This window comes from Tetrahymena thermophila (assembly GCF_000189635.1).
Source record: "Tetrahymena thermophila SB210 genomic scaffold scf_8253930, whole genome shotgun sequence".
NCBI lineage: Eukaryota > Ciliophora > Oligohymenophorea > Hymenostomatida > Tetrahymenidae > Tetrahymena > Tetrahymena thermophila.
The window spans coordinates 12,024-37,587 of record NW_002475978.1 but is presented as its reverse complement, the minus strand read 5'-3'; the positions used below and the strand labels follow the sequence as shown (position 1 = coordinate 37,587).

Here is a 25,564-nt window from a genome sequence, read left to right as displayed (position 1 = left end):
AAAAAAAAGGTCCTACTGGGATTCGAACCCAGGTCAAGGGATTTAGAGTCCCCAGTACTAACCGCTATACTATAGAACCAGTAACTGAAATAAATAGTTTATAAAATTAACTTTATAAAGCTAGTTTAATTTTAAGATTTCGTATTTATTCAAAAACTTATAAAATTCTCGTAATAATAATGTATTTTTTTCTAATATTTTACTAAAATAAAGAAAAAAATAAATTCTAGCATTAGTTAGCAGCCATAAATAAAATTTCTAAAATTAAAGTGTTATTATTATTAATTGCTTTAAATATTAAAATAAAATTTTATTTCAAGTTAGTTACTTTTAATTATTATTTATTTGATAATATTTTATATTGATAAAATACTTTTTTATGAATTTTTTATATAAATGAATAATTTTTACTAAAATAAATTAAAAGTATTTTAAATATTTCAGTTTTCAATTTTTTAATTTATCTTAAAATTAAAAAATATAATATTTTAAATATTATTTATTCATTTATTCATTCATTCTTTTTTTGGAAATTAATTCGCTTATATAATAAATTCTTTAAAACGTTCAAAATAGATAAAAATGAAATTTAAATACAGTTTGTTTCCCCATAATAAATTTTACTCAGTAAATAATATTTTTTTTATTTATCTTTAAAACTTAAATAGAAAAATTTGCATGGTAAATAAATTTATTATCTTTAATATAATTAATTAAAATTTGTGATATATCTTTATTTTAAATTTATTAAATAGTTTTCATTGAATGTATTAGCCATCATTGAATTACGACTACTAAAACCCAAATCCAATCAAACTTGATGCAAAGGGTTTGTAAAGCAATAATTTAAATCAACAGCAAAATGGTTAGTAAACTATATAGCTACTATCTACACTTCCTAGCAATTCATACGGAGTTACCTAAGGGAAATATGCCTCTCCCTTTGAAGATACTAAAAAGTTAAACCAAAATCAAAGCTAGTTAAGCAATCACTCACCTAAAAATTTTGTCTATCAATAGACGGCTTCTAAGCAAAATGAATCATATCAATCACCTTAATTCATTAAATCATCATCTGCTGCTTTAGCTTAAAATTTCAGTGCATCTAACAACATTTTAAATAAAAATGTTACTTCTAATATTACAAATAATAATCAAGCATAGAATACCTAACAAAATATAACAGCTAACTAAAATACAATTTAATAAGGCAGCATAATTTAGTAATCAAACCAATAACAATTAATAAACAATAAACCTATAATATAATAAACTCAGCCATAATTAGTAACCTACTCTTATTAGCCTGCTATGAGTTATGTTAGTTAAACCACACCCACTAATACTATTCCTATTGTGTAAAGTTACATTTAACCTGTCCCAATTTAAGTTCCAAACCAAAATATAGTTGTATAAAATCCTCCTAATATAACCTATACTACAACTAGTGTACCTAATACAACATAGGTGCATTTAGTGCCTTAAAAAACAAGCTATTTAATAGAATCAAAGCCTATTCTATAAACAAGCTAAATTAGAATTTTGTCTCCTATTTCTAGCAATAGGGTTTAAACAAACGATGAAGATTTTACTAAACCTTTATTTACCAATAAATCACCTTATTCTAAAAAGTATGATGAATAAAGAAGTTAAAGATGGCAAGAATTTTCAAAAGACGATTCTAGATTAAATTAATTCGAATACAATAGACAGTATAATCAATAGAATGAATAGACAAGGCAATTCAATGCATATCAAAGATCAGTAACTAACGAAAATAATTAAAGATCAACATATAGATTCGAAGAAAGGAATCAATTTGAAGGACAATAAAACTATAAAAATTAGCAGTTATATTCTTAAAATGTTTCGTAAGTAGCACCTCCTGCATTTGATTACACAAATTATAGTAATCAATATGAACCAGCAAAAAGAACTGCTATGTTTGAAAATAATTAAAGTGCCCCATACTCATTCTTAGCAAGTCAAAAAATCGTATTCAAAGAAGATACAGATTTATAAACTAGAAAATTGATAGAAAGCAGACTGCAATAAGATAGAATAGGATAAAGATCTTTGGATTAAAGCGGGTTTAAAAGATTCTAAAATTAATCTCTTTATTAGTCAAATTTAGTTGCTCAAAACAGGATTGACTCATTTAACATTAGACAAAGTTATTAGTTTTTAAATTAAAATAGAGATTTCAATCAAAACAATGTAAGATTCTCTACTTTGAGTTCTTAGGATGCGTAGAGATTTTATATTAATGAAGAAGCTTTAAAGGAGAGAGATTTAAACTTTATGTTTGAAAAAAGACCAACTGATCTAGTAAAAGAGTACATGCAAGCAATTATTGATTTAGAAAGAGAAATAGAAAATAACAGGTAATGTTTATTTTGAATAAAATATTACATTATTTAATAATTATATTTTATTTAAATAGAATTAAGATTGTTAGATAGTAAGATTATTCAGTCTAATTGTTTTATGAGATCTTCGATGCTAATGAGTCTGGTTACATAATTGTTGAGGAATTTGTGTAAGGACTTAAAAAGCTAGGAATACAAGCAGAATAAAACGATGTTAGACTCTTAGTTAATCGTTACTCTATTGATAAAAATAATAAAATAGAGTAAGCTAAATAAAATAAAGTATATTTATTGAATTTTATTCTTTTTTTATAAAAAAAGTTAATAAGAGTTCATCAATATGGTTGTGCCAAAAACCTATTCTCATATTGAAAGCATATTTGTTAGAAAGCCTTATATTAGTGAAGTAAGTTTTTGTTTTAAATTATTTATAATTAATTAAATTTGTATAGAAAAATATGAGATAAGATACTAGAGAGCTTATGGCAAAGCTAATGAAATCTTTACTTAATTCTGAAATAGTACTTGAGTAGATTAGAAAAAAAATAGAATAAAAATAAATAACTAGTGCCTAATTATTTACAAGTTTGTGTGATGGTCCTGAGGATTCTGTAAATAAATAAAACTTGCGCCAATTCCTTGTAAAAATTGGAGTATTTGTCAATAGAGAGGAAATCCCATAAATTATGTAGCACTTCGATTTAAGAGATATGGGTTTCTTTAGACTTTAAGAATTTGAAGCAGAATTAAAACCTCGCTTCTAATGATTAATTTATTAATAACATTTTTCATTTTATTATTCTTTTTTATATATATAAACCAGCCAGATTTTAAAATTTAATTTTACTTTTATTTTTAAAAATTATAAAAAATTATAAAATTAATTAAAAATTTATTGAATTATTATAAAATTATCACAAAAATTAACTCGAAAACTATATAAATACTCTTAATTTAAAGGTTTTAATTTAGAGAATCTTATATCACTTTGTATATAAAATAGTGTAATTTCTTCTTTTCTCTGAATATTTAAATTTAATTTTGTAATAAAAAACCATGAATAATTGTAAAAATACCTATTTATGTCACTAATTTAAAAATATTAATAAAGTGAATATACAAGGTATTTATAATGAAAAGTGATAGAATTGAAATATGAGCTAGAATTTTTACTTATGAAGTATTTTATATATTCTTAAGTTAAAAATATTTAATAAATAGATGTAATAGTCGAAAAAATTAACAATTTTAATGATTTTTATTAAATTAAAAAAGTTAAAGTCAAAATAAAAAATATACACAAATAAATGATTGGATTATAATTTGTGTGTTAAAATTTTCAAATATTTGATATTTCTTTTTTGTTTATTTTAAGCAGTAAGATGACAAAAAAGAATGAATGAATGAAAATAAGCTTGATTATTAAGGATATTTCAATTAAAAAATAAATAGATCTAACTTTAAAAATTAATTGTTAATAAATAGATCAAATAATATAATTCTAAAATTTCTTTAAATAGTAAATAGAAAAAGCGAATTTTAATTGAACTAATGATGAATCACAGCTAAAATAGCTAAATGAGGCTCAGCTACATAAATGATAAATCGAATGCTGATTCTTAAAGTATATGATTAGATATTTTTTTTATTCTAAAATTTATATTACTTCATTTGATCATTTGTTGACATTTTAGCTTACATTAAATAAACATTTTTTATTTATAAAAGTTGTATTTAAGAACAACGAGTAGCTAAAAAATAATCAAACATTCAAAAGAGCTGAATCTCAAGATAATCTGGGAAACTTTTCTCCATCTAATACGTAGCTTTTTCTTTTATAAATAATAAATATTTATTTATTAGTTTTTAAATTATCGCTAAAAAGGACTCAAGCAACTATTTCTCACAAATCAAAATCATTTTTTGTTAGTCCTAAAAGTATGACAAATATAAACTAGCTTTCTTAGTTGGATAATGAAAACTCCCCAAATTTTAGCTAAAACTTTGTAACTTTTTAAAGATTAAATTGAATCATTAATTTTAAGTATTTTAATGAATTTTAAGGCTAATTTTAGTTAGTTGAGTAATTAAACTCACATTCAAAGAGCATAGTTAAGCACTCCTCCTTAAGGGTTAATAAAGTTCGTAATTAGAGTGAATATAGATGATAACATATAAGAATTTGACACAGAGCATGACATTAATACAAAATTAGGTTAGGTTTACATGGATATAGCATAGCTTAAGCAAGTTAAAGTGTAAAGCATAGTTTTGCATATAAACGGTAATATTCTACCATCAGATAATACTCCTCTCTATAAATTAGTATAAGATGGAGATGTTGTTGTAGCATAAACGATGCAATAGTATTAACAATAATATAATTAATCGTTCAGCGTCTTTAACTCTAACAAAGCTAATTAGAGTATGCACAGCAGTGTAAGATAATCACAATCACCAATTAATAGAAACAATCAATAACAGTTATAGAATTTAAAGCTATTGAATAAATCTACAAATAGCAGCTTACAGAGTCCACACAAAAAGATGCAAGCTTCCACATATGACCCTATTTGTAATAGATAATTTTCTATATGAACATAATTTCTATTCAATTTTTCAATTTATATATGAAAAAATTTCTAATAATCGACTTAATAAAAGAGCCATAAATTACCATTAAAAAAAAGGAAAGATCTAAAAGATTTTTAATTTGAGTTGTAAATTGTATTTTTACTGAAAAAATTAAATTAATCCAGAATTATTTGCACTATCATCAATTTTTTTTTCAGAAAATAGCTTAATAAAAGTAACATATAAACTTAATTAAATGCTCTCCACCCATTAATAAATCCAAATAGAATATTATTTAAATAAAAATGAGATCTATCATTTAATTAAATCACTTATTTTTAATATTACTAAATTGAGTCATTGTCAACATTAAACAAGTTTTGTATATCGAAATAATTTTTATTATTAATTAAATTTTAATTTAATTTCTATTTATTTTTAAAAAGAATAATAAGCAAATAGATTATCTAATAAATCGTAAGGAAATTTAAATCAAAGTCCAGTATTAAGTCCTATGAACTCTTAAATCTTAGACAACAGCTCGTTTAATCCTAATTTTATTAGCACTGATCATCAAATGCTTGAAAATTAACTCGAAATAAATATCTAGTCAACTTAAAATTATATTTAATTATTTGAACAATCATAGCAAATACCTGTTATGATTTCATTAAATACTAAAGGTAATTTTGATGCAAAAGCTTACTAAAGACCTCCTATCGACTTGATATGTGTCATGGTAATTCTAAATTTAATCTTAAAAATAAACTTACACTGTTGTTTTTTAAAAAAAAAAATAATTGAATTTATTTCTAATAAAAAGTCATTTGTAATTTTTCATAAAATAAATGGAAATTATTAATTTAAAAAAATTTATTGAATTAAAATAACAATTTATGGCGATTAAAAAAAATATCAAGATATACTTAAATATCATACTAAAAATAGGATAACAGTGGCTCGATGCACGGAGAGAAAATAAACATGCTTAAAGAAACATTGCTTTACCTTATCGATTAGCTTGATGAAAAAGATAGATTAGGTTTGGTATTATTTAATTCAGAGGTTACATTTAGACCAATGAAATCTATGGATACAACCAATAAACTCAAACTGAAATAATATATTTCTGATATAAGAGCATAAGGAGGAACTGATATCAATTTAGGAATGACAGAAGCATTCAAATTTATAAAGACAAGAAAATATTGCAACCCAGTTACATCAGTGTTTTTACTTAGTGATGGATTAGATAGTAAAGCATAAGATAGAGTAGCAGTAACTCTGAAAAATATGAGCATTAATGAATAGTATAATTTTTAAAATTAACCAAATTGATTTTTATTTTTTACTTTTAATTAAAAATAAAGATTTTCTATAAACTGCTTTGGATTTGGTAGAGACCATGATCCAATTTTGATGAACTAAATTAGTAAATTGAAAGATGTAAACATTTTTTTTAAATTGTTACTTTTGTATTTTTAAATCCTAAAAATATTTAATGATTATTGTAAAAAATAGGGATCTTTTTATTACATAGAAAAAATAGATTAAGTTGATATGTTTTTCGTCGATGCTCTTGGTGGCTTATTCAGTGTTATAGGATAAGACGTTTTGATAAAAGTAAAGAGTGTTAAAGAATTATCAAAAGACGTTAACATAGTTAGAAATTATGGAGATATGTGGCATTTATTAACTGATTAAGATACAAATGGTGGATGGGAGTACTGTATAAAGCTCAACCATCTTCTTTTAGGAACATCTAAAGATTATATGTGTGAGTTATTTATACCAGCATTTGTTAATTAAAACTTCGTATAAAATGGAGCAGAGATGGCGTTTGTTATTGTTGAAATTACTGCATTTACTATTGCAAGTTAGCCATAAAGAATAAAAAGATAAGCTATTCTTAATCTTTAAGTTTATAGTTAAAATGCAGTCATCCCAAAATAGATTAAGGATGTTTACAATAAAGAAGTTCAAATGAATTTCTTGCGTGTGAAGGGAGCTAAAGCTCTACAAGATTGTATAGAAGAAGCTTAAAACAAGCGTTATAAATAAGGGTAATAAATACTAGCAGAGCGTTTAGAAGATATTGAGCGTGCATAGTTAGGAGGCTAAGCAGAGCTTCTCATGCTTAGAAACGATTTAATAGAAAGTAGATAAGCTCTATAACCAGGTTATTTTGAGAGAGAGGGTTTACATAAAATTTTAGCAAATCAAAGGGCTCACATGGAACAAAGGAGTAAAGCTAATAATTTAGAAATGGATCCATATTAAAATGATATGCAGAAAGAAATGATTAAACGTCGTATGAGATAAAAACTTGGCTTGCCTGAAGAAGAAGAAGTCGTATAAGAAGAAGTTTTACCAGAAATAGAGCCAGTTGAGGAACCTTAAATTGATTTATTTAAAACTTTTTGTAAAGCAGCTAAAGATGCAAACGTGTTATATATTTTATAATCTGAAATACCTAATCTTGAGCAGTATTTTAGAGAACAGATTGAGCCTAAAATGATTTATGATGGAGCTGAATCTTTGTTTTTAAATGATAAAATTTAAGATTGTCTGAGCAAAACTAAAATGCAATCTCTTGTTTAAGAGCTTAAAAAAAATTCATCTGATATAGATTAGGTGAAGTAAAACAATGCTGAAGTTTTGAATTAATAAATATATGGTAAAATGAATTTAATTATCAAGTTTTATGTAAATTAATTAAACATTTAAAAATAGATGAAGTGGTTAAAGCTGTACAAGCAGCAGGAGTTGATTTAGTTTAATTGGTTGGAGGAGACATAGATAAAGTAATTTAATTTTTGGCTGAAAATGGAGCTAATGAAATAGGAGAAATGCCAGAACTCTGTGAGGAATTCTCTAAAAAATAACTAAAAGCTATAACAGATGCTCTAAATAGATCCCAAACAAGCCAAAAATTAGAGAAACTAGCAAAAATAAAAGGAATCGAAAGTAAAAAGAAATCCAAGCAAGTCGAAAAGGATAGAAAATTGGTTGAAGAAATAATTTAAATGCTCAGAAAATCTATGAAAATTACAAACGATTCTGACTTTGAATAAATTGAAGTACTAGTCAAGGATGTGATGACATTTAAAAGTCCTTCATAAAATTAAAGTAAAAATGACTTAGATTATATTCTTGACAAGGAAATCTAAAAAATATAAAAAAATGTTTTATACGACCTCTAAGGAGGTTTGTTTAACATAATGACTTTAAAAAACTTTAAAGATTATTTTAAATAGCTTTAACAATCCTCTGAAATAATCAATTGAAAATTATTTAAAATTTAAACAAATTAATAATAAATACAATTAGTTTAATTAATATTTTAATGTATTCAACAATATTCTTTCAATTATAAATTATAAAATATTTCCTTATTTCGATTTGTTTATTCATAAGTTAATTTTATTGCCTAAATTTGATAATAAAAGATAAATAAATAAATAATAGCTAAGTTTTTATTTATATCAAATTTTATTTATTAAATATTCTTTCTTCTTTATATCAAAGATAACATTTTATGATATTGTTTTTTTTATTTTGTTACTTGATAGATATAAAACTGAAACAAATTTATTTGTGGATTTTAAAAATAATATCTTGAAATGACAAATCAAAATATTTAATTTTTATAATAATAAATTATGACCACTACTTAAAGATTTTTTATTTTTTTAATATTAAATTGTATTGAGTGGAAGAGGATTGTAAGTGAAGTGATAGCAGAATCTAATATCCATTAAAAACCTTAATTTCTAAATTAGAATACTTGTTTTTACCACTTATTTCAATCTCTATTTTATAGAAAGCTAATTAAAAAAAAAAAAAATCAAAAATTAGTTTTTCACCTTTTTTATATTTTAATATTATATTACAAAGCTTAAAATATTAACTAAAAAGCAAAACATATAACTTCGCTTTTAGGAAGTAGATCTTTTTTTTTCATTATAAAATAGCTTTTAAAGTTTTAGTATTATTCGAATTAAAGTCCTCATACTTTTTGATAATAGAAAATACCTGGAAAGAAACTAAAATTTGTCATAGAATATTGATTATTATTATAGGATACTGCATTTTAAAAGATATTTATAAATATGAGAAAAGCTAATACATTGTCATCAAACTCTATTTCATATAATCGCACAATGAACAATAATAATAATAATGGAAGTTACTCAAATAACAATGGAAATTCTCAAAATTCGAATCATCTTCTTTAAGTAGATAATGAATTTAAATGCAATATTAAGGATCATTAGCGTGAAAGAATAGATTATATTTGCACATATAAAGATTGTACAGCAGAGAGTCGTTTATGCTGCATGTATTGCAAATAACTTTATCACGGAAGCCATTAAAAGGAGAAAGTTATTAAACTTAAGGAATTTTCGTCAAAGGTGGTTGTTGATGCTGAGAAATTGACAAAGCGTTTTGAAGAAATGGTGGAAGAAAATGACATTAAATTGATATTTTAGTAAAGGTTACAAAAAACTGTGAAAGATAAGCTGAATGAATTAGTGAAATCTTTTTAAAGATCTATAAAAATATCTAGGGAGAGAATATCAACTATTATTGAATCAACTTAAAATATCTACGAGTAAGCAGAAAATTAAGATATTTGCGATGATATTCATGAGTTTAATAATGAATTATATAAAATTCTTCACCGTAGTTATAAACTGCATTCTAAAGAGGATATTGAAATTTTAACAAAAATTTACAGAAATGAGAATTATAGCGAGTATTTATCTAATTCAAAATCTATATCTAGGAACAAATTCTTTTATTTTGCAAATGATAGATTGGATTAATATTTTAGCTAGTTAACTATTGAAACTGATAATTTAATTAGAGATTTAGGAGGATAAATTAAAAAAATGGAAGAAATTGTAGCCTAAAGTTTAGGGGAATAACAAAATAAAAATTAAGGTTAGACCACTAAACTACCTACTATAGGACGTAATTCTTCAGAAACAAGGTTTAACCAAAAAAATGTTCCTAACTATGCAAGACCTCGCTCATCAGATAAAAATAAATCATAAATATTGATAACGGATCCTTCAGGTTATTAAAATGAAAGATCAGCTCCTAACAAGCAGTACATGCTAAAAAGAGAAGTTCTTAATCCTAATAATAACTCCTTTAATGGAAGAAGTTTGCTTAATTCAATGAATTAATCCAACAATAATCACTACCCAGTCATGCAAAGAAATACTAAAAGTTATAAAACAGTAAAGTTTGATAAAAACTAAATAGGGAATAATGGCTCTAAATTTAATCTAAACGACTGCATTCTTCTTCTTGATTTGGAAAATAACAATAAAAAAAGAGGTAATAACTAGAGATTGAGCCAATCTAACCTAAATGATTCACTTCTTTCTTAAGATAACCATGAATCAAATATGCCTTTTAGTCCTTTTAAAGATTCTAATTCTAAAAATAATGGAAGTTTCTCACTTCTAAAGGATCTTATGTATGTTGATAATCCTCCTTAAAATAATACAGGCAGCTAAATTAAAAATTAAGACAGCAATTAGAAACAAAATGGTAGCAATGTTAAAGAAGCAACCTCTCCAGAATCTTAAATAGCATATAATAATTAAAAGTAAGAGGCTGATAAAAAGTAACAAGGAGAATCTGCAACGAAAGCTGAAAATAATTAAAAAGAGAATTAACAATTAAATCAACAAGGCTCTTTACCTGTATATAAAATAAGAGATATTTAAAAAGAAAACTAAGAAAGAAATAAGCCAAAAGAGGAGTGGATTTAAATAAATGAAGAAGAAGTACCAGATATTAAAAGCTTAACTGAAGCTGCAGATAAGTAAATAGGAGAATTTTAATACATACTTCCTACTGATCATACAGATTCTGAGTACTCTACACTACCTGTCATGAAAAACACTACTAATGGCTAAATCTACAGTGGATAATGGAAAGATGGCTAAAGACATGGAAAAGGTTTAGGGATTTTAAAAGATGGAAGTGTCTATGTAGGTTACTGGAAAAATAACTAAGCTAATGGATATGGAAGAATTATTCATCCTAATGGCAATATGTAAATAATAAATTTAAACGTTATTTAAAATTTTTTTAAATTAAATTAAAAATATTTTTATTAATTGGTATTTTTTGCTTTTTTAAATAGATATGAAGGTGATTGGATGAATGGCAAAGCTCATGGAAGAGGTATTTATAGGTATCCAAACGGAACTAAATACGAAGGAGAATGGTTTGAAGATTTGTATGATGGGTATGGTGTAAAAACATGGAATTAAGGTAGTGTTTACTAAGGTTACTATCGTTAAGGTAAATATTTACTAAAATTTTAATTAATTTAAAAATAAATGGTCAAAATTAAAAATAAAAAAGGTTACAGAGACGGAAAAGGGGTCTTTACATGGCCTGATGGAAGCAGCTATGATGGGTATTTTTATAAAAATCAAATTCATGGTTATGGCATCTATAAATGGAAAGATGGAAGAGAATATAGAGGTGAATGGTCTAGTGGAAAGATGAATGGAAAAGGCTGGTTCAAGTGGCCTGATGATAGAATTTACGAAGGAAACTATTTTAATGACAAAAAAGAAGGATTTGGAGTATTCCATTGGCCTAACAACGAAAAAACATATGAAGGATATTGGTTGAATGACTAACCTCATGGCATAGGACATATAATACAAAAAAATGGATAAAAGTCAAAGGGAGAATGGTAAGACGGAAAACAAATTAGGTGGATACCAGATTCTGAAGATACATCAGCACAAGAAAAAAAACTTTAACTTTAATTTTCAAAACCTGGTTCAACCAAATGATTTTTGTTTATAATTTATTTTAGTATTTTGTAAAAGAAAAATTAATAATTTATTTCAAAAAAATTTAATAAAAATTCAATAATATTTATTACCCAAGTTAGATAGAAAATAAAATACAAAAGAAATAACCATTTCAAATAAACTTTTTTATAAAAAAATTGTTAAAAATATAAGATTTAGCTAGTTATTATACAGTTTCTTATCTGTTCTGTTCTTTACTAAAAAACAAATAAATATTTTTTAAATATAAGATTTAGTTAGAAATTATTAAGTTTCTTATATGTTCTTTAATAAAAAAACAACAAAATTGTTAATATTTTGATAATATTTTATATTTTGAAATGAAATTCAACTTTTTTTGCAAATTGTTCCTTCTTCTATTTTGATTTTTTGATACTTCACTATTTTCAGAATTCAATAAATAAAAACTAAAAAAATCATAAGGATACTAGACAATTCAACAAATTATATAATCAATATTAATATTATTTTTGACTAAATAAATGGAGAAATATTAAATTAAGCACTGTGTAGTTGCCTTGATACAATTTTAGATTGAAAATACATTTCTTTTAAAAAAATATTTCATAATATAAATAAAATAAAGCATAATTTGTATCAGAAGCAAAATAAATTGTTTGCGTAGTTATTCTTTTTACTTATTAATTTAATTTTTTTTATTTTTTATTTTGGGTTTATTTGTTTTTATCTTTGTTTTCCTTTTTAATTATTCTTGTTTTCTTTTTATTATTTTTATTTATTATCTTTTTTAATGCTTTTTTCTTCTTAATATCTTTTTTAGATGCCTAGTTTTAAAAAATATTTTTATAAATTAACTAATTTTAAGAGTAGAGAGATGAGGAGACTTGTTGATTTGTGTATTTTAAAAATAGTTTTGATATTTCACTTCGACTTAATCGAGATTTATTAGAGTTCACAGAAAATTTATGCCATATTTATTTATATTTTCACTTTAAAAACTTTGTTTGCACGATTTTTCCCTGACTGTTGGGGATTAAAAAACTTTGATGCTAAATTTTCTGTTTCTCTTTTTTGATTATTTTTTTTTTCCTTTTTCTAATTTTTTTAATTAAAAATTATTATAAGAAATTAAATTGCCAATCCAAATATATCAAAAATTTAAATTTAGGAAAGGCGCTCAATATCTTAAATTTATGAATTTAAATTTTGAAATAAAAATTAAGATTGATTATTTTCTTTTGATTTTTCAAATAAATCAATTAAAAAAACAAAAATCTGTTAAAAAGCATAAAAAAAGCAAAGTATGCAGATAAAAATAATTAATTTAAGCACCAACAGACAAGAATTTACAATCCATTTATTTTTAAATCGTCTTCCTTTCGGTAAATGCTGAACCTTGTTCAGGAGACCCTCGCTTTCTAATAAACCAAGTTTTTAAAAGGTTTTTTTAATTCATTCGGAAATTTAAATGCAATTTATTTTGCATTTAACTTATTTCTTCGGGGATGCAAAAGTAATATGAAAACACACTTTAAAGATTCTTGCAAAAGAACACATTCAAATAAAGTGAGCATTTTACGCGATGCCGATTTCGGGATAAAGTTCCAATTTCAGCTTGGTAACTCCGAAAAGGATTTTCATAATGAAATTGCTGAGAGGAAATAAGCAACAATGCTCCTAAGTTTTTCCTAGAAGTTAGAGAGTGAGTGAGAAGTCAACTTGAATTCAAGGATTGAAAGTTTGGTAATAAGAAATACAGGTGCAGCCAAAGCTCGGGTACAAGTTTTTTAAGCCTGGATCGTGATGCGTTTTCCCCGAGCAGAGGCTACCACTTGGCTTTCAACATAGTCAGAAATCAATAAAGTTCTTATCGAAGTTTTTAATAAGAATTTGGATTTTTTATCTAGCCCGTAGATAAAATATCCATTTCTTTTTATCTCGTTCCAAAAATTATTAGATAATCTCGAAGCTAATAAAATGGAACAAAGAACTTGAGATAGTATGAACTATGCAAACTTTCAAACGAAGTTTTTTAAATCTGAGGAGAAAAATTCTTGTTTACAAAGCCCAGTTTTTCAAAAAGTTAGTCTTTTCCCAAATAAGACGTTGACCTAGTCCGTCTTCCAATAATTTTATATTAACTAATATAAAAATAGGCCATTTTGAAGCAAAAGACTCTAAAAAAAAAGATTTAATTAAAAAAATAAATAAATAATAAAGAGAAAAACTAAAATAAAAGAGCAAAAAAACCAAACAAATAGCACAAAAAAAACTTAACAAATAGCACATAAAAACATAAAATATAATAAAAATGAAAATAAATAAAATAAAATAAATAAATAAATAAAAATTAAAACAATAAATAAAACTAAACAAATAAACAAATAAATTAACAATACAAATACATAAAAATCTAAGATTAAATAAAAGAAAATAATATAGAAATATAAATATAAAGTCTAATTTGACAGACTCAGCTACTTATTTATTTATCACCTTTAATTTACTGTGAAATAAATGCTTTGATTTTTAATATTTATATTTTAATTAAATTATTATAAGATTTTTTTGATATAATTTCAATTTAAGATATGATTAAGAACAGATTATTAAAATTTTTTCGAGTAAATTTCCTTTTTTAATTTCTTTTCTAAGAATTTTCAAAATATCATGAAATCTACAAGAAAATATTTGTTATTAAAGATCAATTATTGATCATTTAAAATATAAAATATTTTACTAATCATTTTTAATTACGTTTATGAAGTTGTTATATTCAAATAAATACTAAAATAAATTATTTAGATTTATGAAGGTTTTTTATAAATAACATTTCCTATTTTTGGAAAGAATGTCTATAACTCCCTGTTAATATATATTCTAATCTATGATTTGTATTAATTATTTACCAACAAACGAGAAATAGTTTTTTTTTTTGATTACTCAAGATTATGAAAAGCAAAATTTAAAAAAGTTAGAAAATACATCAATATGTTTGCTTTAAATCTTTAAAAGCTAAAAATTACTGTTACTTTAAATAAAATTTAAAGTTAACCACACTTTTAATTCATATTTTTCAGTTGTTAAAGATATTAGATATATAATTTTTACAAAAAGACCCAATTTGCTATGAAAAATAAAAATTTTCGAGAGATCAACAGATGAAAAAGTTAAAATAAGAATAGAAAAAATAAGAAAAATGCACTTTTTAAAGGATTTATAAGAAGTTTACACAAAATATTGTTAAGAAATTTTAAGAAATGAAAGAAAATCATAGAAAATTAAATTTATTTGATTGTAGAATTTTAAATTTGAGATTACAATTTATTTTTGAGATGATTTTTAATTAGATTGTTTTTTTATCAGAAAAGAGATAGATACTTTAAAGATACATTAAAGTTTCACTTGATTTAATATTATGATTATAAAAATCAATTATTTTAATTAATTAATTACGTTTTCAATTCATAGTTTCAATGCTTCATTATATTTTCAATTATTTTATAACGATTTAAATAATAACCACTAATCAATATTTGTTTAATAATTAATTATAAAATCAAAAAAAATAATAAATAATATAAAAAAACCTTTTGCTTGCAAATAATCTAAATACTATTGATTTCGTGATTAAATAAATGGAAGACTAGAACAATAACAATAACAACAACAACAACAAAAATCCCAACAAAAAGGACATTCCTAAGTAAGATTTTTAATTATTTACTGCTTTTGCTTAACCTGCTTTTAATTTTAGAATTGGACCTAAGCTCTAAAACAATAAATAATGCAACAAGAAGTCACAAAACAGTGCTTTGATGTTCCTTTCTACCTCTAAAATGGAACAAGAGGAAATCTTAAAAGAAAAAAAGCTAGAGAAGGCTAAAAAGAACTTAAAGATTGGATTCACTAGTGGATAAATTATCTGCGAAAGCTAAATTGATAAAGAGAATTTCATGGAGGATGATAAATAAGAAATTGCCTTTTATGAAGAGCAATAAAACATAATGGAGGAAGACGAAGACGATTCTTTTGATAGTGAGGAAGGAAATTAACAAATTGGCTAACACTTTAATAGCGATAAACTTCGTGATAGATAATGGAGGTACAATTAACTATATGGAGATTATGAGGATTTAAATCTCCTCAATCAAGAAGTAAACATTTTTTTCATTTTATTTATCTATCTATCTATCTTCTTTTTTGTTTTGCTGGTATTTGTTTAATTATATTAAGCTCTTTGAGACAACAGATTATTCAGTATTTAATAGTTTTATCATTAGAATAATCAGATTTTTTGTTGTTGTATCTTTGATTAATTCAAAAGATACCTTAATTTAAAAAAGATTTTTTCTAGAAAAATTAATAATGTTTTTAAAACCAAAGGTTGATTTATCTAATTGCCTCAAGAACCATAAAATTCCTTCAATTCTAAGATCTAAAATGGTTGATTGGATGATTGAAGTTTTTGGTAATTACAAGCAAACATCTTCCGATAAAACCTACTTTCGTGCTGTTGGTCTTCTTGATTTATTTTTTAAGAAATAAACAAAGTAAAAACTTAAAATTACTTTCTTCCCAAAATCTAATTTATCTTTAGGATTCACTTTAAAGAAATGAATGTCTTAACTTCAAGATTATCTACGAAATTTAATAATTTCCCAAACAAAAATATGTTTTTAACCATTAAAATTTATTTTAACATTTTTTAACCCTTTTTAAATTTTGTTTAAAATTAATTAATTTGTAAAATAGAAAACTTGTTGAATCAGATGTTCATTTATTTGGTATTGCAGCTATGTTCTTAGCCACAAAGCAAGAAGACATTTCTCACATCAGTCTAGATGATATTGTTGAAAAAGTTGGACACAACAAATTTACTGAGTAAATATTTATTATTAATATCTTTTTTCTAAAATATTTTACTTGATTCTTTTAACTAACTAACATTTTGGTTCCTTCCAAATAATTTTAAAATTTGTATGATTGCTTTTAATCCTGCTCTAAAATAATTTCAAAACAAACTAAAAAATAGGAAAAAGATAAGAGAAGCAGAATATGAAATTTTAAGAATTGTTGATATGAAAATAGATTTCCCAACAACTCATACTTATCTGAATCGCTATTTATATAAAATATTCTCTTCTGAAACAAACCAAACAATTTTATAGCTAACTCACTTTTCACTCTATATTTTGAAGTAATGTGTTCATGATGACAAATTATTAGATTACAAATCTCACATACTAGCTTTCTCGGCTATAGTAGTTTCACTAAAAGTTTATTTTTCGAATTTAAAAGGCGACAGTATTTCTCCTTATAACGATTTGATTTAACAAGAAGTTTAAATTGTATTTATTTTTTATTTATTTTCAATAAAACTCATTTCTAAATTTATATTTTACATATAAATAGATGGAGAAAATGTTTGAGCTTATATCCTAATCTGAACATTAAAATGCTAAAGAATGCATTTAAAGGGTTAATAACTTTGTCTTTTCTTTTAACCAAAGGTATCCTGAACTTAGAAATCTCGAGAAATTCCACTATTGATATAATAATTCTCTCTAATCCAAAATCAAAAAAGCTTATTTGTCTAATCAATATGAATATGAATGAGCTAGAAATTCAAACAAATTTAGTTTGAATTTAATTTTCCAAATCAGCAATTATATAAATTATTAATTTCTTAGTCAACTGCTCTTAAAAAGTTTGACTTCATCTTTATTATATACATAAATTATAAATTTTACTCACTTTTGTTAAGCAATTATTAGTTATGCATAGATACTTATAAAAATATATATATAAATATATTTGTAGTTAATATTTTATTATCAATAATCTTATTAAATTTTCTCAATATTTTATAAATCATTAAATACAATTTTTAACATTTTTCAAAAAAAATTGAATTATTTTATATTTGATTAATAAAAGCTGTTTGATCTATTAACACTAGTAGTGAAATAAAAGTTGGTTTGTGTTCAAACAGAAATTGTTTATTTCTTAGATTTTAGAAATTATTAATTTTAAATTACTTTAGATTCTCATATAATTTTTTATTTAAGGTCTTTGTTTTAAAAATTAAAAAAAATGTTTGAGCCTACAAAATAAGTGATATTTTAATTTCAGGATTAAAAATATATGAGGATTTAAAGTATAAACTAATTTAGTACATAAAAGATGAAATATTAAAAAAAAATAAAAATAAAAATTGATAAAACTAGTTATTCTATTTATTTATGATTTATATTTAAATTTCACTACAAAAGTATATTCATGGATAAATACTAATGTAAATTTATATTTCAAATTATTATCAACCAGTTAACACCAAATAAATCAAATATTTATAGATTTAATAACCATTTTCTTTATTTTTTGAAGTTTATTTTAGATTTTTTATTAAATCTATTTTATTTAATTTTACCTATTAATTTATTGTTGAAATAAATCTAAATAAAATTTTAAAGATTCAAAATAAAAAATATATGTAAGTAATAAGATACATACCATCCATATTTTTCTTTTAATGAAAAAAAAAAATTAGAAATAAAATTCTTGAGTATTTATTTTTATTATTTCATTCATTTTTATTAATAAGTTTCAATTCATTTTTTTTTAATAATATGATATTAATCAGGTTAATTATTAGTATTAAGTATGTTATTTATCAATTAAAAAGCTGTAATATTTTACAGTAATTTTTTTTTAATGAAAAAGTAAAAAATCAATTTCAAAAAATTACATTGGATCAAGCTCCAAATAAGATAGTTTAGAAAAGTTTAATAATGCTGAACAAACATTTTAGCATCTTAGATACTTATATTATTTTAACTTTTATGAAAATTAATAATTTATAATAGTGTCATTTTATTTTAAACTAAAAAAAAAACAAAAAAATAAAATAAATAAATAAATAAATATCTTACCTCAGTAAAAGACTAAGATTTGATATTACTACAGCTAACTAAATTAAAAACCAAATCAGATGCTCCACTATCTCTTATTAAGTTGTGCCTTTAAGAAATATATTTTATATAGTTATTAATATTCCTATGTTTAAAGAATTGTTATTTTTAAATAAAATTAATTGATTTAAGTATTTTATTTAAATTTGTTTTTTTAATTAAAATTATCTAAATAAATGAATTAGTTTTACTATAGAAAAATTTTCAAAATTTAGAGATTAGAGCACCTTGCTAAAGCTTTACCTAAAAGAGAAAAACCTTAAGCTTAAATTCTATTATACCTGTTTGCAAATAATAAAATTACCTTTATGTCTTTCTTTGAAAAACAAAAAAAAAAAATGCTAATTATTATTAAAAAATTAGAATTTCTTCAAAATATTACTTCAAATTAAGATTTAAGGATGTAAGGCTAGTTAAATTCACTAAAGCAGAACCTAAGTTAGAAACACCTTCTTACCCAATGTTATTTTAACTTTAAAAGATATTTTAGTTGATATATCAATAAATTATTTCAATAAATAACAATAAAATTTTAATTGTGCTATACTGAAAATTAGTGTTAATTAATTATTTATAATAAATATAATAATAATTTTTAATAAATAAATAAATAATTATTAATATTATTAGATTGTTTTAATTTAGGAATAAGCATAGAAATTATGACTTGTAAATAAAATTAAAGAACTATTTTACCTTAAATAAAGCTCTAATGTTGTAAGTTTTATGTATTTAATAAATGAAAATTCATCCTATCTCTGAAACCCCAACATCACCAATGTTGTTTCCATTTAAAATATTTTAATTATTTTTTAATTGTTTTTTGTAATTTTAAAGTGTTAAAAAGTAAATGAAAATACTTGAAGAAATATACAGTACCTAAAATATTAAGTGTGACAGTAAATATATTTTTAGTTTTATTTATTAAATTAAATCCCATTGGATCATATTATTCAAATTTTCTAAAAAATAAGGAATAGTTAATAAAAGAGTTAGTAAGGTTATTAAAAATATTTGCATCTAGAAATTTTAATAAGATAGAAGCCAATTAAAAAAATATCTTTTCATTTATTTATTTGTTAAATGATTGAATAAAAGAAATATATTTATAAAGTAAATTTAACCAGATAAGTTTTATAGATTAGTGCATTATTTTAATGCAGAGCTCAAATCATATAAGCCATTATTAGTTATTTTGTTAAAACTGTATTTATTATTAAAAATAAAAAATATTTTTATGATAAAAAATTAACAAACTATTTAAAAAGTTAGTTAGTTCATGCATTAAATAAATTAAAACAATATTTATTTATTTGTTTTTTAAATTAATTGTGTTTGTTAGTTTTTTTACCAAAAGTTTAGAGTAAGAAAGAGTAGATAAATTGGTACAATCTGCTAGAACCAAACCTAATTTTGAGGCATCTATCTTTATCTTGTATATTTTTATCTCTTTAAAAAATATAAAATGATGAGCTTAAATAGATTTCAGAAAAATAAAAATTATGGAGTTTTATTAATAATTAAGAGCAAGAAATTATTTTCTGTTAGCTCTTTTTAAGTTTATCAAAGCCAATAAATAATTTGAATCAAATTAAAATATTATTACGAAAGATCTATTTAAATATTTAAATGTGTTTCTAAATTCGAGCTTAAAAACTTTATTTAAAAAAAAGAAAATTTAAATGATGATTAAAATGTTAATTAACTACCAATTGGAGGTTACAATTAATTTATTTTTGTTAAATCATTTTTCTTTTTTCTATTTTTAAATATTCAGTATAAACACCTATTAATTTAATCTTTTAAAATTAAATAATTGTTTATGATCAAAAAAAGTAAAGTATGAACAAAGCTATTTTGATATCTAATAAAATTCAATTTTCCAAATAATTTTGTAAGAAATTAATTAATTACCTTTTTTTCTGCAACAAATAATATTTTTAAAAAAATTAATTTATTAAAAAATCAATGAAATTGTTTTTAAAGCTCTTTTAGTTATTAATTATTTTAATTTATTTTCAAATTAGTTTTAATAATAAAAAAAATTTTCAAAAAATTCAGAGTTAAGTTATGGATGGATTTCTTTTGCTATCTAATTATTTCTCATTTGTTAAAAGTAGATAAATACAAACAAACAAACAAACAAATAAACAAATTTATTTACCTATTCGCAAAACAAATTTAATTAATTCTCATAATATTATTAATCTGTTTATAAAATTATTATGTAAAAAATAGATTTTACATTAATTTAAGTTTCAACGAGCTAATATTTTTAAGCTTTTAGATGGCCTAAGAATCTTCCACTCCCAAAGAAATTTATTTAGCTTTTATTAAACATTTTTGTAAAAAAATAGAAAGTTAAATCTTTACCAAAAGTCTATCTTGATATTTTAAAAATCTTAACAATTAGTTTCTGAGATCTTCCATATTTTAAATTTTGATCCTTTTCAAAGCTGAAATAAAAGTATTAAATTAAATATTTTTATGAATTTAATAATTTCATTAATTTGTTTGTTTACATATTTTTATGATGATTCTCTCTAGGTCAAAAATTTTGAATTATTTTTATTAATTTTTATAACTATTCTTTATAAGTAGTAAGTAAGGTTTTACACTTCTTTATTTTATTGATCAAACATAGAATTTTGGTTTTTTATTTGTATAATTTGATTTATTATCTTTTAGGACATCTTTAAACATCTAATTTTACTTTGAAAAATCTTGATTCTAATTGATTAGAATATCCTTTAGTATTTATTATTGTATGACATAAAATTATATTCATCTAAAATTTCTTAAAATCTTTATTCTAATTAAGATTTTAAATTATTTGATTTTGCTTTTACTCTAAATGGTAATTTATTTGAGATTTTAGTTGCTTAAAGTAAACTTTTACTTATTCATAGTAAAAACAAATTGATTTCATTGAAATTTTAACAAGATCTTCATAAATTTAAGAGTCATCGAAAATTTATTTTATGATTGTACGTATATGCAATCTAAACACTTAAGAGCTTAATCATCTTTGGTATCTTTATCAGATAGCTTTAATAAAATCAGTTATTATTTATGATGAGTTGGGCATTTAGTAAATTTCTCAGTTTATATTTATTTAGTCTTTTGCAAATCATCTTAGCTTTAATTACAAATATAATTCATTTTTTTAAGAATAGCTTTAAAGATTAAATTTTTAATTTTTTATTTTTGAAATTAAACTGAGTTCAGTAAGAATTTAATTCACTTTTAATATAAAAATCCTTTTTTAATTATTCCCGCATTAAATATATAAAATGGAGTCAAAATTTAGTTTTTCTCCTTCGAAATATCTTAATTCGTTGATATCAAACTTAAGTATATTAAAATCCTAACTTTTATTTATGATGTTAATAAATTCTTATTTTAACTTAAAATGTAATTCATACAAATATCATATTATTATATTAATTATTGTAAAAAAAACTAAGAATATTTTATTATTTTAGTTAGTTAGTTAGATGAATTTTCTGTATTTCTTTTTTCTTTTAGATAAAATATTGAGATATAAAAAATGTTTATTTATTTAATTTATTCTACAAGAATATTATTTAATCTATTTTTTTGGTTGAATTTTAATATCAGAAATTACATCAAAAAAAAATACCAATAAATATAAAAGTAAAATACATCTTAATAAAAGTAAAAAATAATTAATAATATAATTATAAACATTTTTCTCTTTCATAATTTGCTACAAGGTAATTTGTATATAAATTCATTGGTTTTAATTCAAAAATAATATATATAATTCTTTAATCAAAATTAATTTAAATGTCTATTATATCTTTCGTATAATCCTTCTTCGATGTATTCACCCAGTAAAGGATATTGATTTTTTGGATATTATTATCTAAAGCATCTAAGAATAATATTAAGTTTATTCATATTTTAATCATGGTATTGGTTTTAACTATCAGCAATATAACGAATACCATATTTCACTCCTTCAATACTTTTTTTCACTTCTTCAATACTTTCTTTCAGTTCTTCAACACTTTTTTGCTCTCCTTTAATACTTTTTTTCAAATCTACCATATCATTATGTAAACTTGTTTACAAATTTTAGAAACCTTTATTAATACTAACTTTTAAATCTTTTAGTGCAAGCAAAATATCTATTAATATTTTATCGCTTCTCAAATTATTTACAGTTAATTTATTTGATTTCATTTATTTTCTTTCAAGATATGTTGGATTAATTTCTTACTCTAGAGAAGTAGAACTATTATTTTTAGAATTTCTTTTAAATTAATTTATGCTCTTTTGTTAAGAATTTTTATTTTAAATATATGGTAGTCTTAATTATTATTAGATTTACGAGTCAGAATTCTACTTCACCTATCTTCTGCTTTTTATCTTAGGCAAATTTGAAAAGTTTTTAGAATCATTTCTTTATATAGATTCGCTATTCATTTCATTTATTTTTTAATTACCAACCATACCATAGCTCTAGTGCTGTTTTTTAGATTTTACCTGATTATTTTATTAGCCTTATCCTGGTTATATCAATTACCTTTATAATAATGGGCTTTTATTTAGTGAAAGCATTTCTTATTATTAGCTGATCTGGCCAAATGACTTCTACAAAATTTTAGAATTTAGTAATTGTGGATTATCTTTTCTTTTTTAATATTTTTGATTAAAAATAAATATTATCAAAATACTAATAGAAGTATTTAACATTAAAATTAAATTGGGGAATAATTAATTAAATTCTTGCTAAATCTTGTAGCAAAATAATAAAATAAATATCTAATATTTTAATTATCTACAAAATTTATATTTTAAAAAATAGAGTAATTTTTAGTTACCTTTTCATTTATTTTCGCAAGCAATTCAATTATGATTTTTGTATATATGGGCGACTCTTGAACATCTTTTTTCAAAACAAAATTTATTTGTAAGTTTATGTATAATAAATACTAAATTTTAAGTATTTACTTATCCTGCTGCATTATTGTTCAAATTATTTAGCCTACTCAAATTGTTTTCTGTATCATATTCAAAATTGACTGAATATTCATCTATCTATATAAAAAATCTAATTAAACATTTTGTATTTATAATAAATTAATTTTACTTATTCTATTGAATTGGATAATAGAACATATTCAAAACTGCCCTTTTAGCTATTTCTAATTAAAATGAATGATTAAATAAATAAGTAAAATATATATAAATAAATTTACGCTGAGTAATTTGATATTTCTATGTTTGTTGAATACAAACTTATAGATTTATAGGTATTCATTTATTATTTTATGCTTATAGCTAGTTAGTTATCTTTTTATTTGCAATTTTGTTTATCAAATATTGTTTTTTCAGAAAATTTATTATTTATATATTTAAATTTCTCAGATGAGATGTTGAGTTTAAATATCTGAGAAGAAAAATTGATATTTAAATCAATTTTATGAAAATGATGTTTTATTTTTAAAAATTTTTTAAATAATTCATTGTTTATAATTTATTTTGTATAAAAACATCATAAGTTTTTGAATATTAAAACAATCAAAAAATTTAAAGGTAAATATAATTACTTTTTGTTAAAATAAAGCAAATTTTTTTGTTAAATATTTTATGATAAATGTAATGAAAGCAATTAAAAATCATTCAAACATTAGCTCAATTTTAAAATAATCAAAAAACTAAACAGAAAATGTTTACTAGCTTAGGCTTTAAGTAATAATTTTATGTAAAATATATTTGAGGTTTAACAATCTACTGCTAAATTTTAAAAAAATCCTATTAGGATATATGAATTTATTTAAATTATAAATAATAATTAATTTTTGTATCAACCCCTTTTAATTAGTTTTTAAAAACTTAATAAAAAATTCATTAAAGCTATTAATATATTGGAAACAATTATTGTTATATTAATTTGTTAAATTTTTTATGATAAATTTAATGAAAGCAATTAAAAAATCATTCAAAATTTAGTTCAATTTGAAAATAATCAATAAACTAAACAGAAAATATTTACTAGCTTAGGCTCTAAGTAATAATTTTATGTAAAACATATTTGTGATTTAACAATCTACTGCTAAATTTTTAAAAAATTCTATTAGGATATATGAATTTATTTAAATTATAAATAATAATTAATTTTTGTATCAACCCCTTTTAATTATTTTTTAAAAACTTCATAAAAAATTCATTAAAGCTATTAATACATTGGAAACAATTATTGTTTTTCAGTTAAAGCTAATCAAAAGTATTTTTTCAAACTCTACTTTAATTATTCATGAAAAGACTTTATCAAATAAACAAAATATATAATATAGATTAATCATCAAAAAAATTAATATAATATCAATTAGATCATTTTTATAGGGATATGTATTTATTAAATAAAGAATTTCATTTAAGTTTTTTTAATTGCTACAATTAAATATCTAAGGTTCATAATTTTCATAAAATAATAAGACTTTATTTTAAATCTATTTAATGATAATTATCAGCAAGTGATTAAATTGTAACCAAAAAATTTCACCATTAGATCCAAATATATATGTTTAATTTAAAAAATAAATCTTATAAAAATATAGTAAAATACTTTTAAAATAGTTTTCAATCAAAATATTTCGAAAATTGTTTTTAAATATAAATAATTGACTTTATTAAAATTAACCTTTATTTTAACAATATTTACACAGTTTTTAAATAATTTAATAGTTTCTAGATTCATAAATGCTTCTAGGGTTCGAACTATATTAATTTATATTGAAAAAAAATAAATATAAAATTATATTTTAAGTAATTTTAATTACTCTATTTAAAAATCTAAGCT

The 25,564-nt window shown here is 21.9% G+C and overlaps 8 protein-coding genes across 8 annotated transcripts; 5 read left to right on the top strand and 3 right to left on the bottom strand. All coding sequences in view use genetic code 6, as the record gives it.

Moving 5' to 3' along the window:
• Nucleotides 1-765: 765 nt before the first annotated feature.
• Nucleotides 766-3,136, top strand: TTHERM_00940340 (CAF1 family ribonuclease; the record flags this gene model as incomplete). Its single annotated transcript, XM_001026894.3, has 4 exons — nucleotides 766-2,384; nucleotides 2,444-2,632; nucleotides 2,691-2,775; nucleotides 2,822-3,136. 4 exons carry the CDS (start codon nucleotides 766-768, stop codon nucleotides 3,134-3,136), a joined length of 2,208 nt encoding a protein of 735 aa, XP_001026894.3.
• Nucleotides 3,137-3,804: 668 nt separating this feature from the next.
• On the top strand, nucleotides 3,805-8,377 carry TTHERM_00940330 (Von willebrand factor type A (vWA) domain was originally protein). Its single transcript, XM_001026893.2, has 9 exons — nucleotides 3,805-3,993; nucleotides 4,098-4,191; nucleotides 4,255-4,375; nucleotides 4,434-4,944; nucleotides 5,390-5,682; nucleotides 5,892-6,253; nucleotides 6,314-6,389; nucleotides 6,465-7,620; nucleotides 7,677-8,377. The coding sequence occupies exons 1-9, from the start codon at nucleotides 3,921-3,923 to the stop codon at nucleotides 8,228-8,230; spliced, it is 3,240 nt and encodes a 1,079-aa protein (XP_001026893.2). The 5' UTR covers nucleotides 3,805-3,920; the 3' UTR covers nucleotides 8,231-8,377.
• A 678-nt stretch (nucleotides 8,378-9,055) lies between these two features.
• TTHERM_00940320 (MORN motif protein) lies at nucleotides 9,056-11,776 on the top strand (the record flags this gene model as incomplete). The annotated part of the gene is made up of 3 exons (XM_001026892.3): nucleotides 9,056-11,019; nucleotides 11,110-11,270; nucleotides 11,334-11,776. 3 exons carry the CDS (start codon nucleotides 9,056-9,058, stop codon nucleotides 11,774-11,776), a joined length of 2,568 nt encoding a protein of 855 aa, XP_001026892.2.
• Nucleotides 11,777-13,276: 1,500 nt separating this feature from the next.
• On the top strand, nucleotides 13,277-13,468 carry TTHERM_00940300 (hypothetical protein; the record flags this gene model as incomplete). The annotated part of the gene is made up of 1 exon (XM_001026890.2): nucleotides 13,277-13,468. The coding sequence occupies one exon, from the start codon at nucleotides 13,277-13,279 to the stop codon at nucleotides 13,466-13,468; it is 192 nt and encodes a 63-aa protein (XP_001026890.2).
• Nucleotides 13,469-13,613: 145 nt separating this feature from the next.
• TTHERM_000940291 (transmembrane protein, putative) lies at nucleotides 13,614-14,165 on the bottom strand (the record flags this gene model as incomplete). The annotated part of the gene is made up of 1 exon (XM_012800788.1): nucleotides 13,614-14,165. The coding sequence occupies one exon, from the start codon at nucleotides 14,163-14,165 to the stop codon at nucleotides 13,614-13,616; it is 552 nt and encodes a 183-aa protein (XP_012656242.1).
• Nucleotides 14,166-15,234: 1,069 nt separating this feature from the next.
• TTHERM_00940290 (amine-terminal domain cyclin) lies at nucleotides 15,235-17,311 on the top strand (the record flags this gene model as incomplete). Its single annotated transcript, XM_001026889.3, has 6 exons — nucleotides 15,235-15,464; nucleotides 15,516-15,915; nucleotides 16,145-16,311; nucleotides 16,514-16,642; nucleotides 16,794-17,109; nucleotides 17,174-17,311. 6 exons carry the CDS (start codon nucleotides 15,235-15,237, stop codon nucleotides 17,309-17,311), a joined length of 1,380 nt encoding a protein of 459 aa, XP_001026889.3.
• Nucleotides 17,312-18,400: 1,089 nt separating this feature from the next.
• Nucleotides 18,401-19,882, bottom strand: TTHERM_00940280 (transmembrane protein, putative; the record flags this gene model as incomplete). Its single annotated transcript, XM_001026888.2, has 6 exons — nucleotides 18,401-18,598; nucleotides 18,694-18,781; nucleotides 18,924-19,013; nucleotides 19,115-19,204; nucleotides 19,429-19,611; nucleotides 19,857-19,882. 6 exons carry the CDS (start codon nucleotides 19,880-19,882, stop codon nucleotides 18,401-18,403), a joined length of 675 nt encoding a protein of 224 aa, XP_001026888.2.
• A 2,645-nt stretch (nucleotides 19,883-22,527) lies between these two features.
• On the bottom strand, nucleotides 22,528-24,022 carry TTHERM_00940270 (hypothetical protein; the record flags this gene model as incomplete). The annotated part of the gene is made up of 5 exons (XM_001026887.2): nucleotides 22,528-23,392; nucleotides 23,583-23,647; nucleotides 23,713-23,799; nucleotides 23,852-23,906; nucleotides 23,961-24,022. The coding sequence occupies 5 exons, from the start codon at nucleotides 24,020-24,022 to the stop codon at nucleotides 22,528-22,530; spliced, it is 1,134 nt and encodes a 377-aa protein (XP_001026887.2).
• Nucleotides 24,023-25,564: the final 1,542 nt, after the last annotated feature.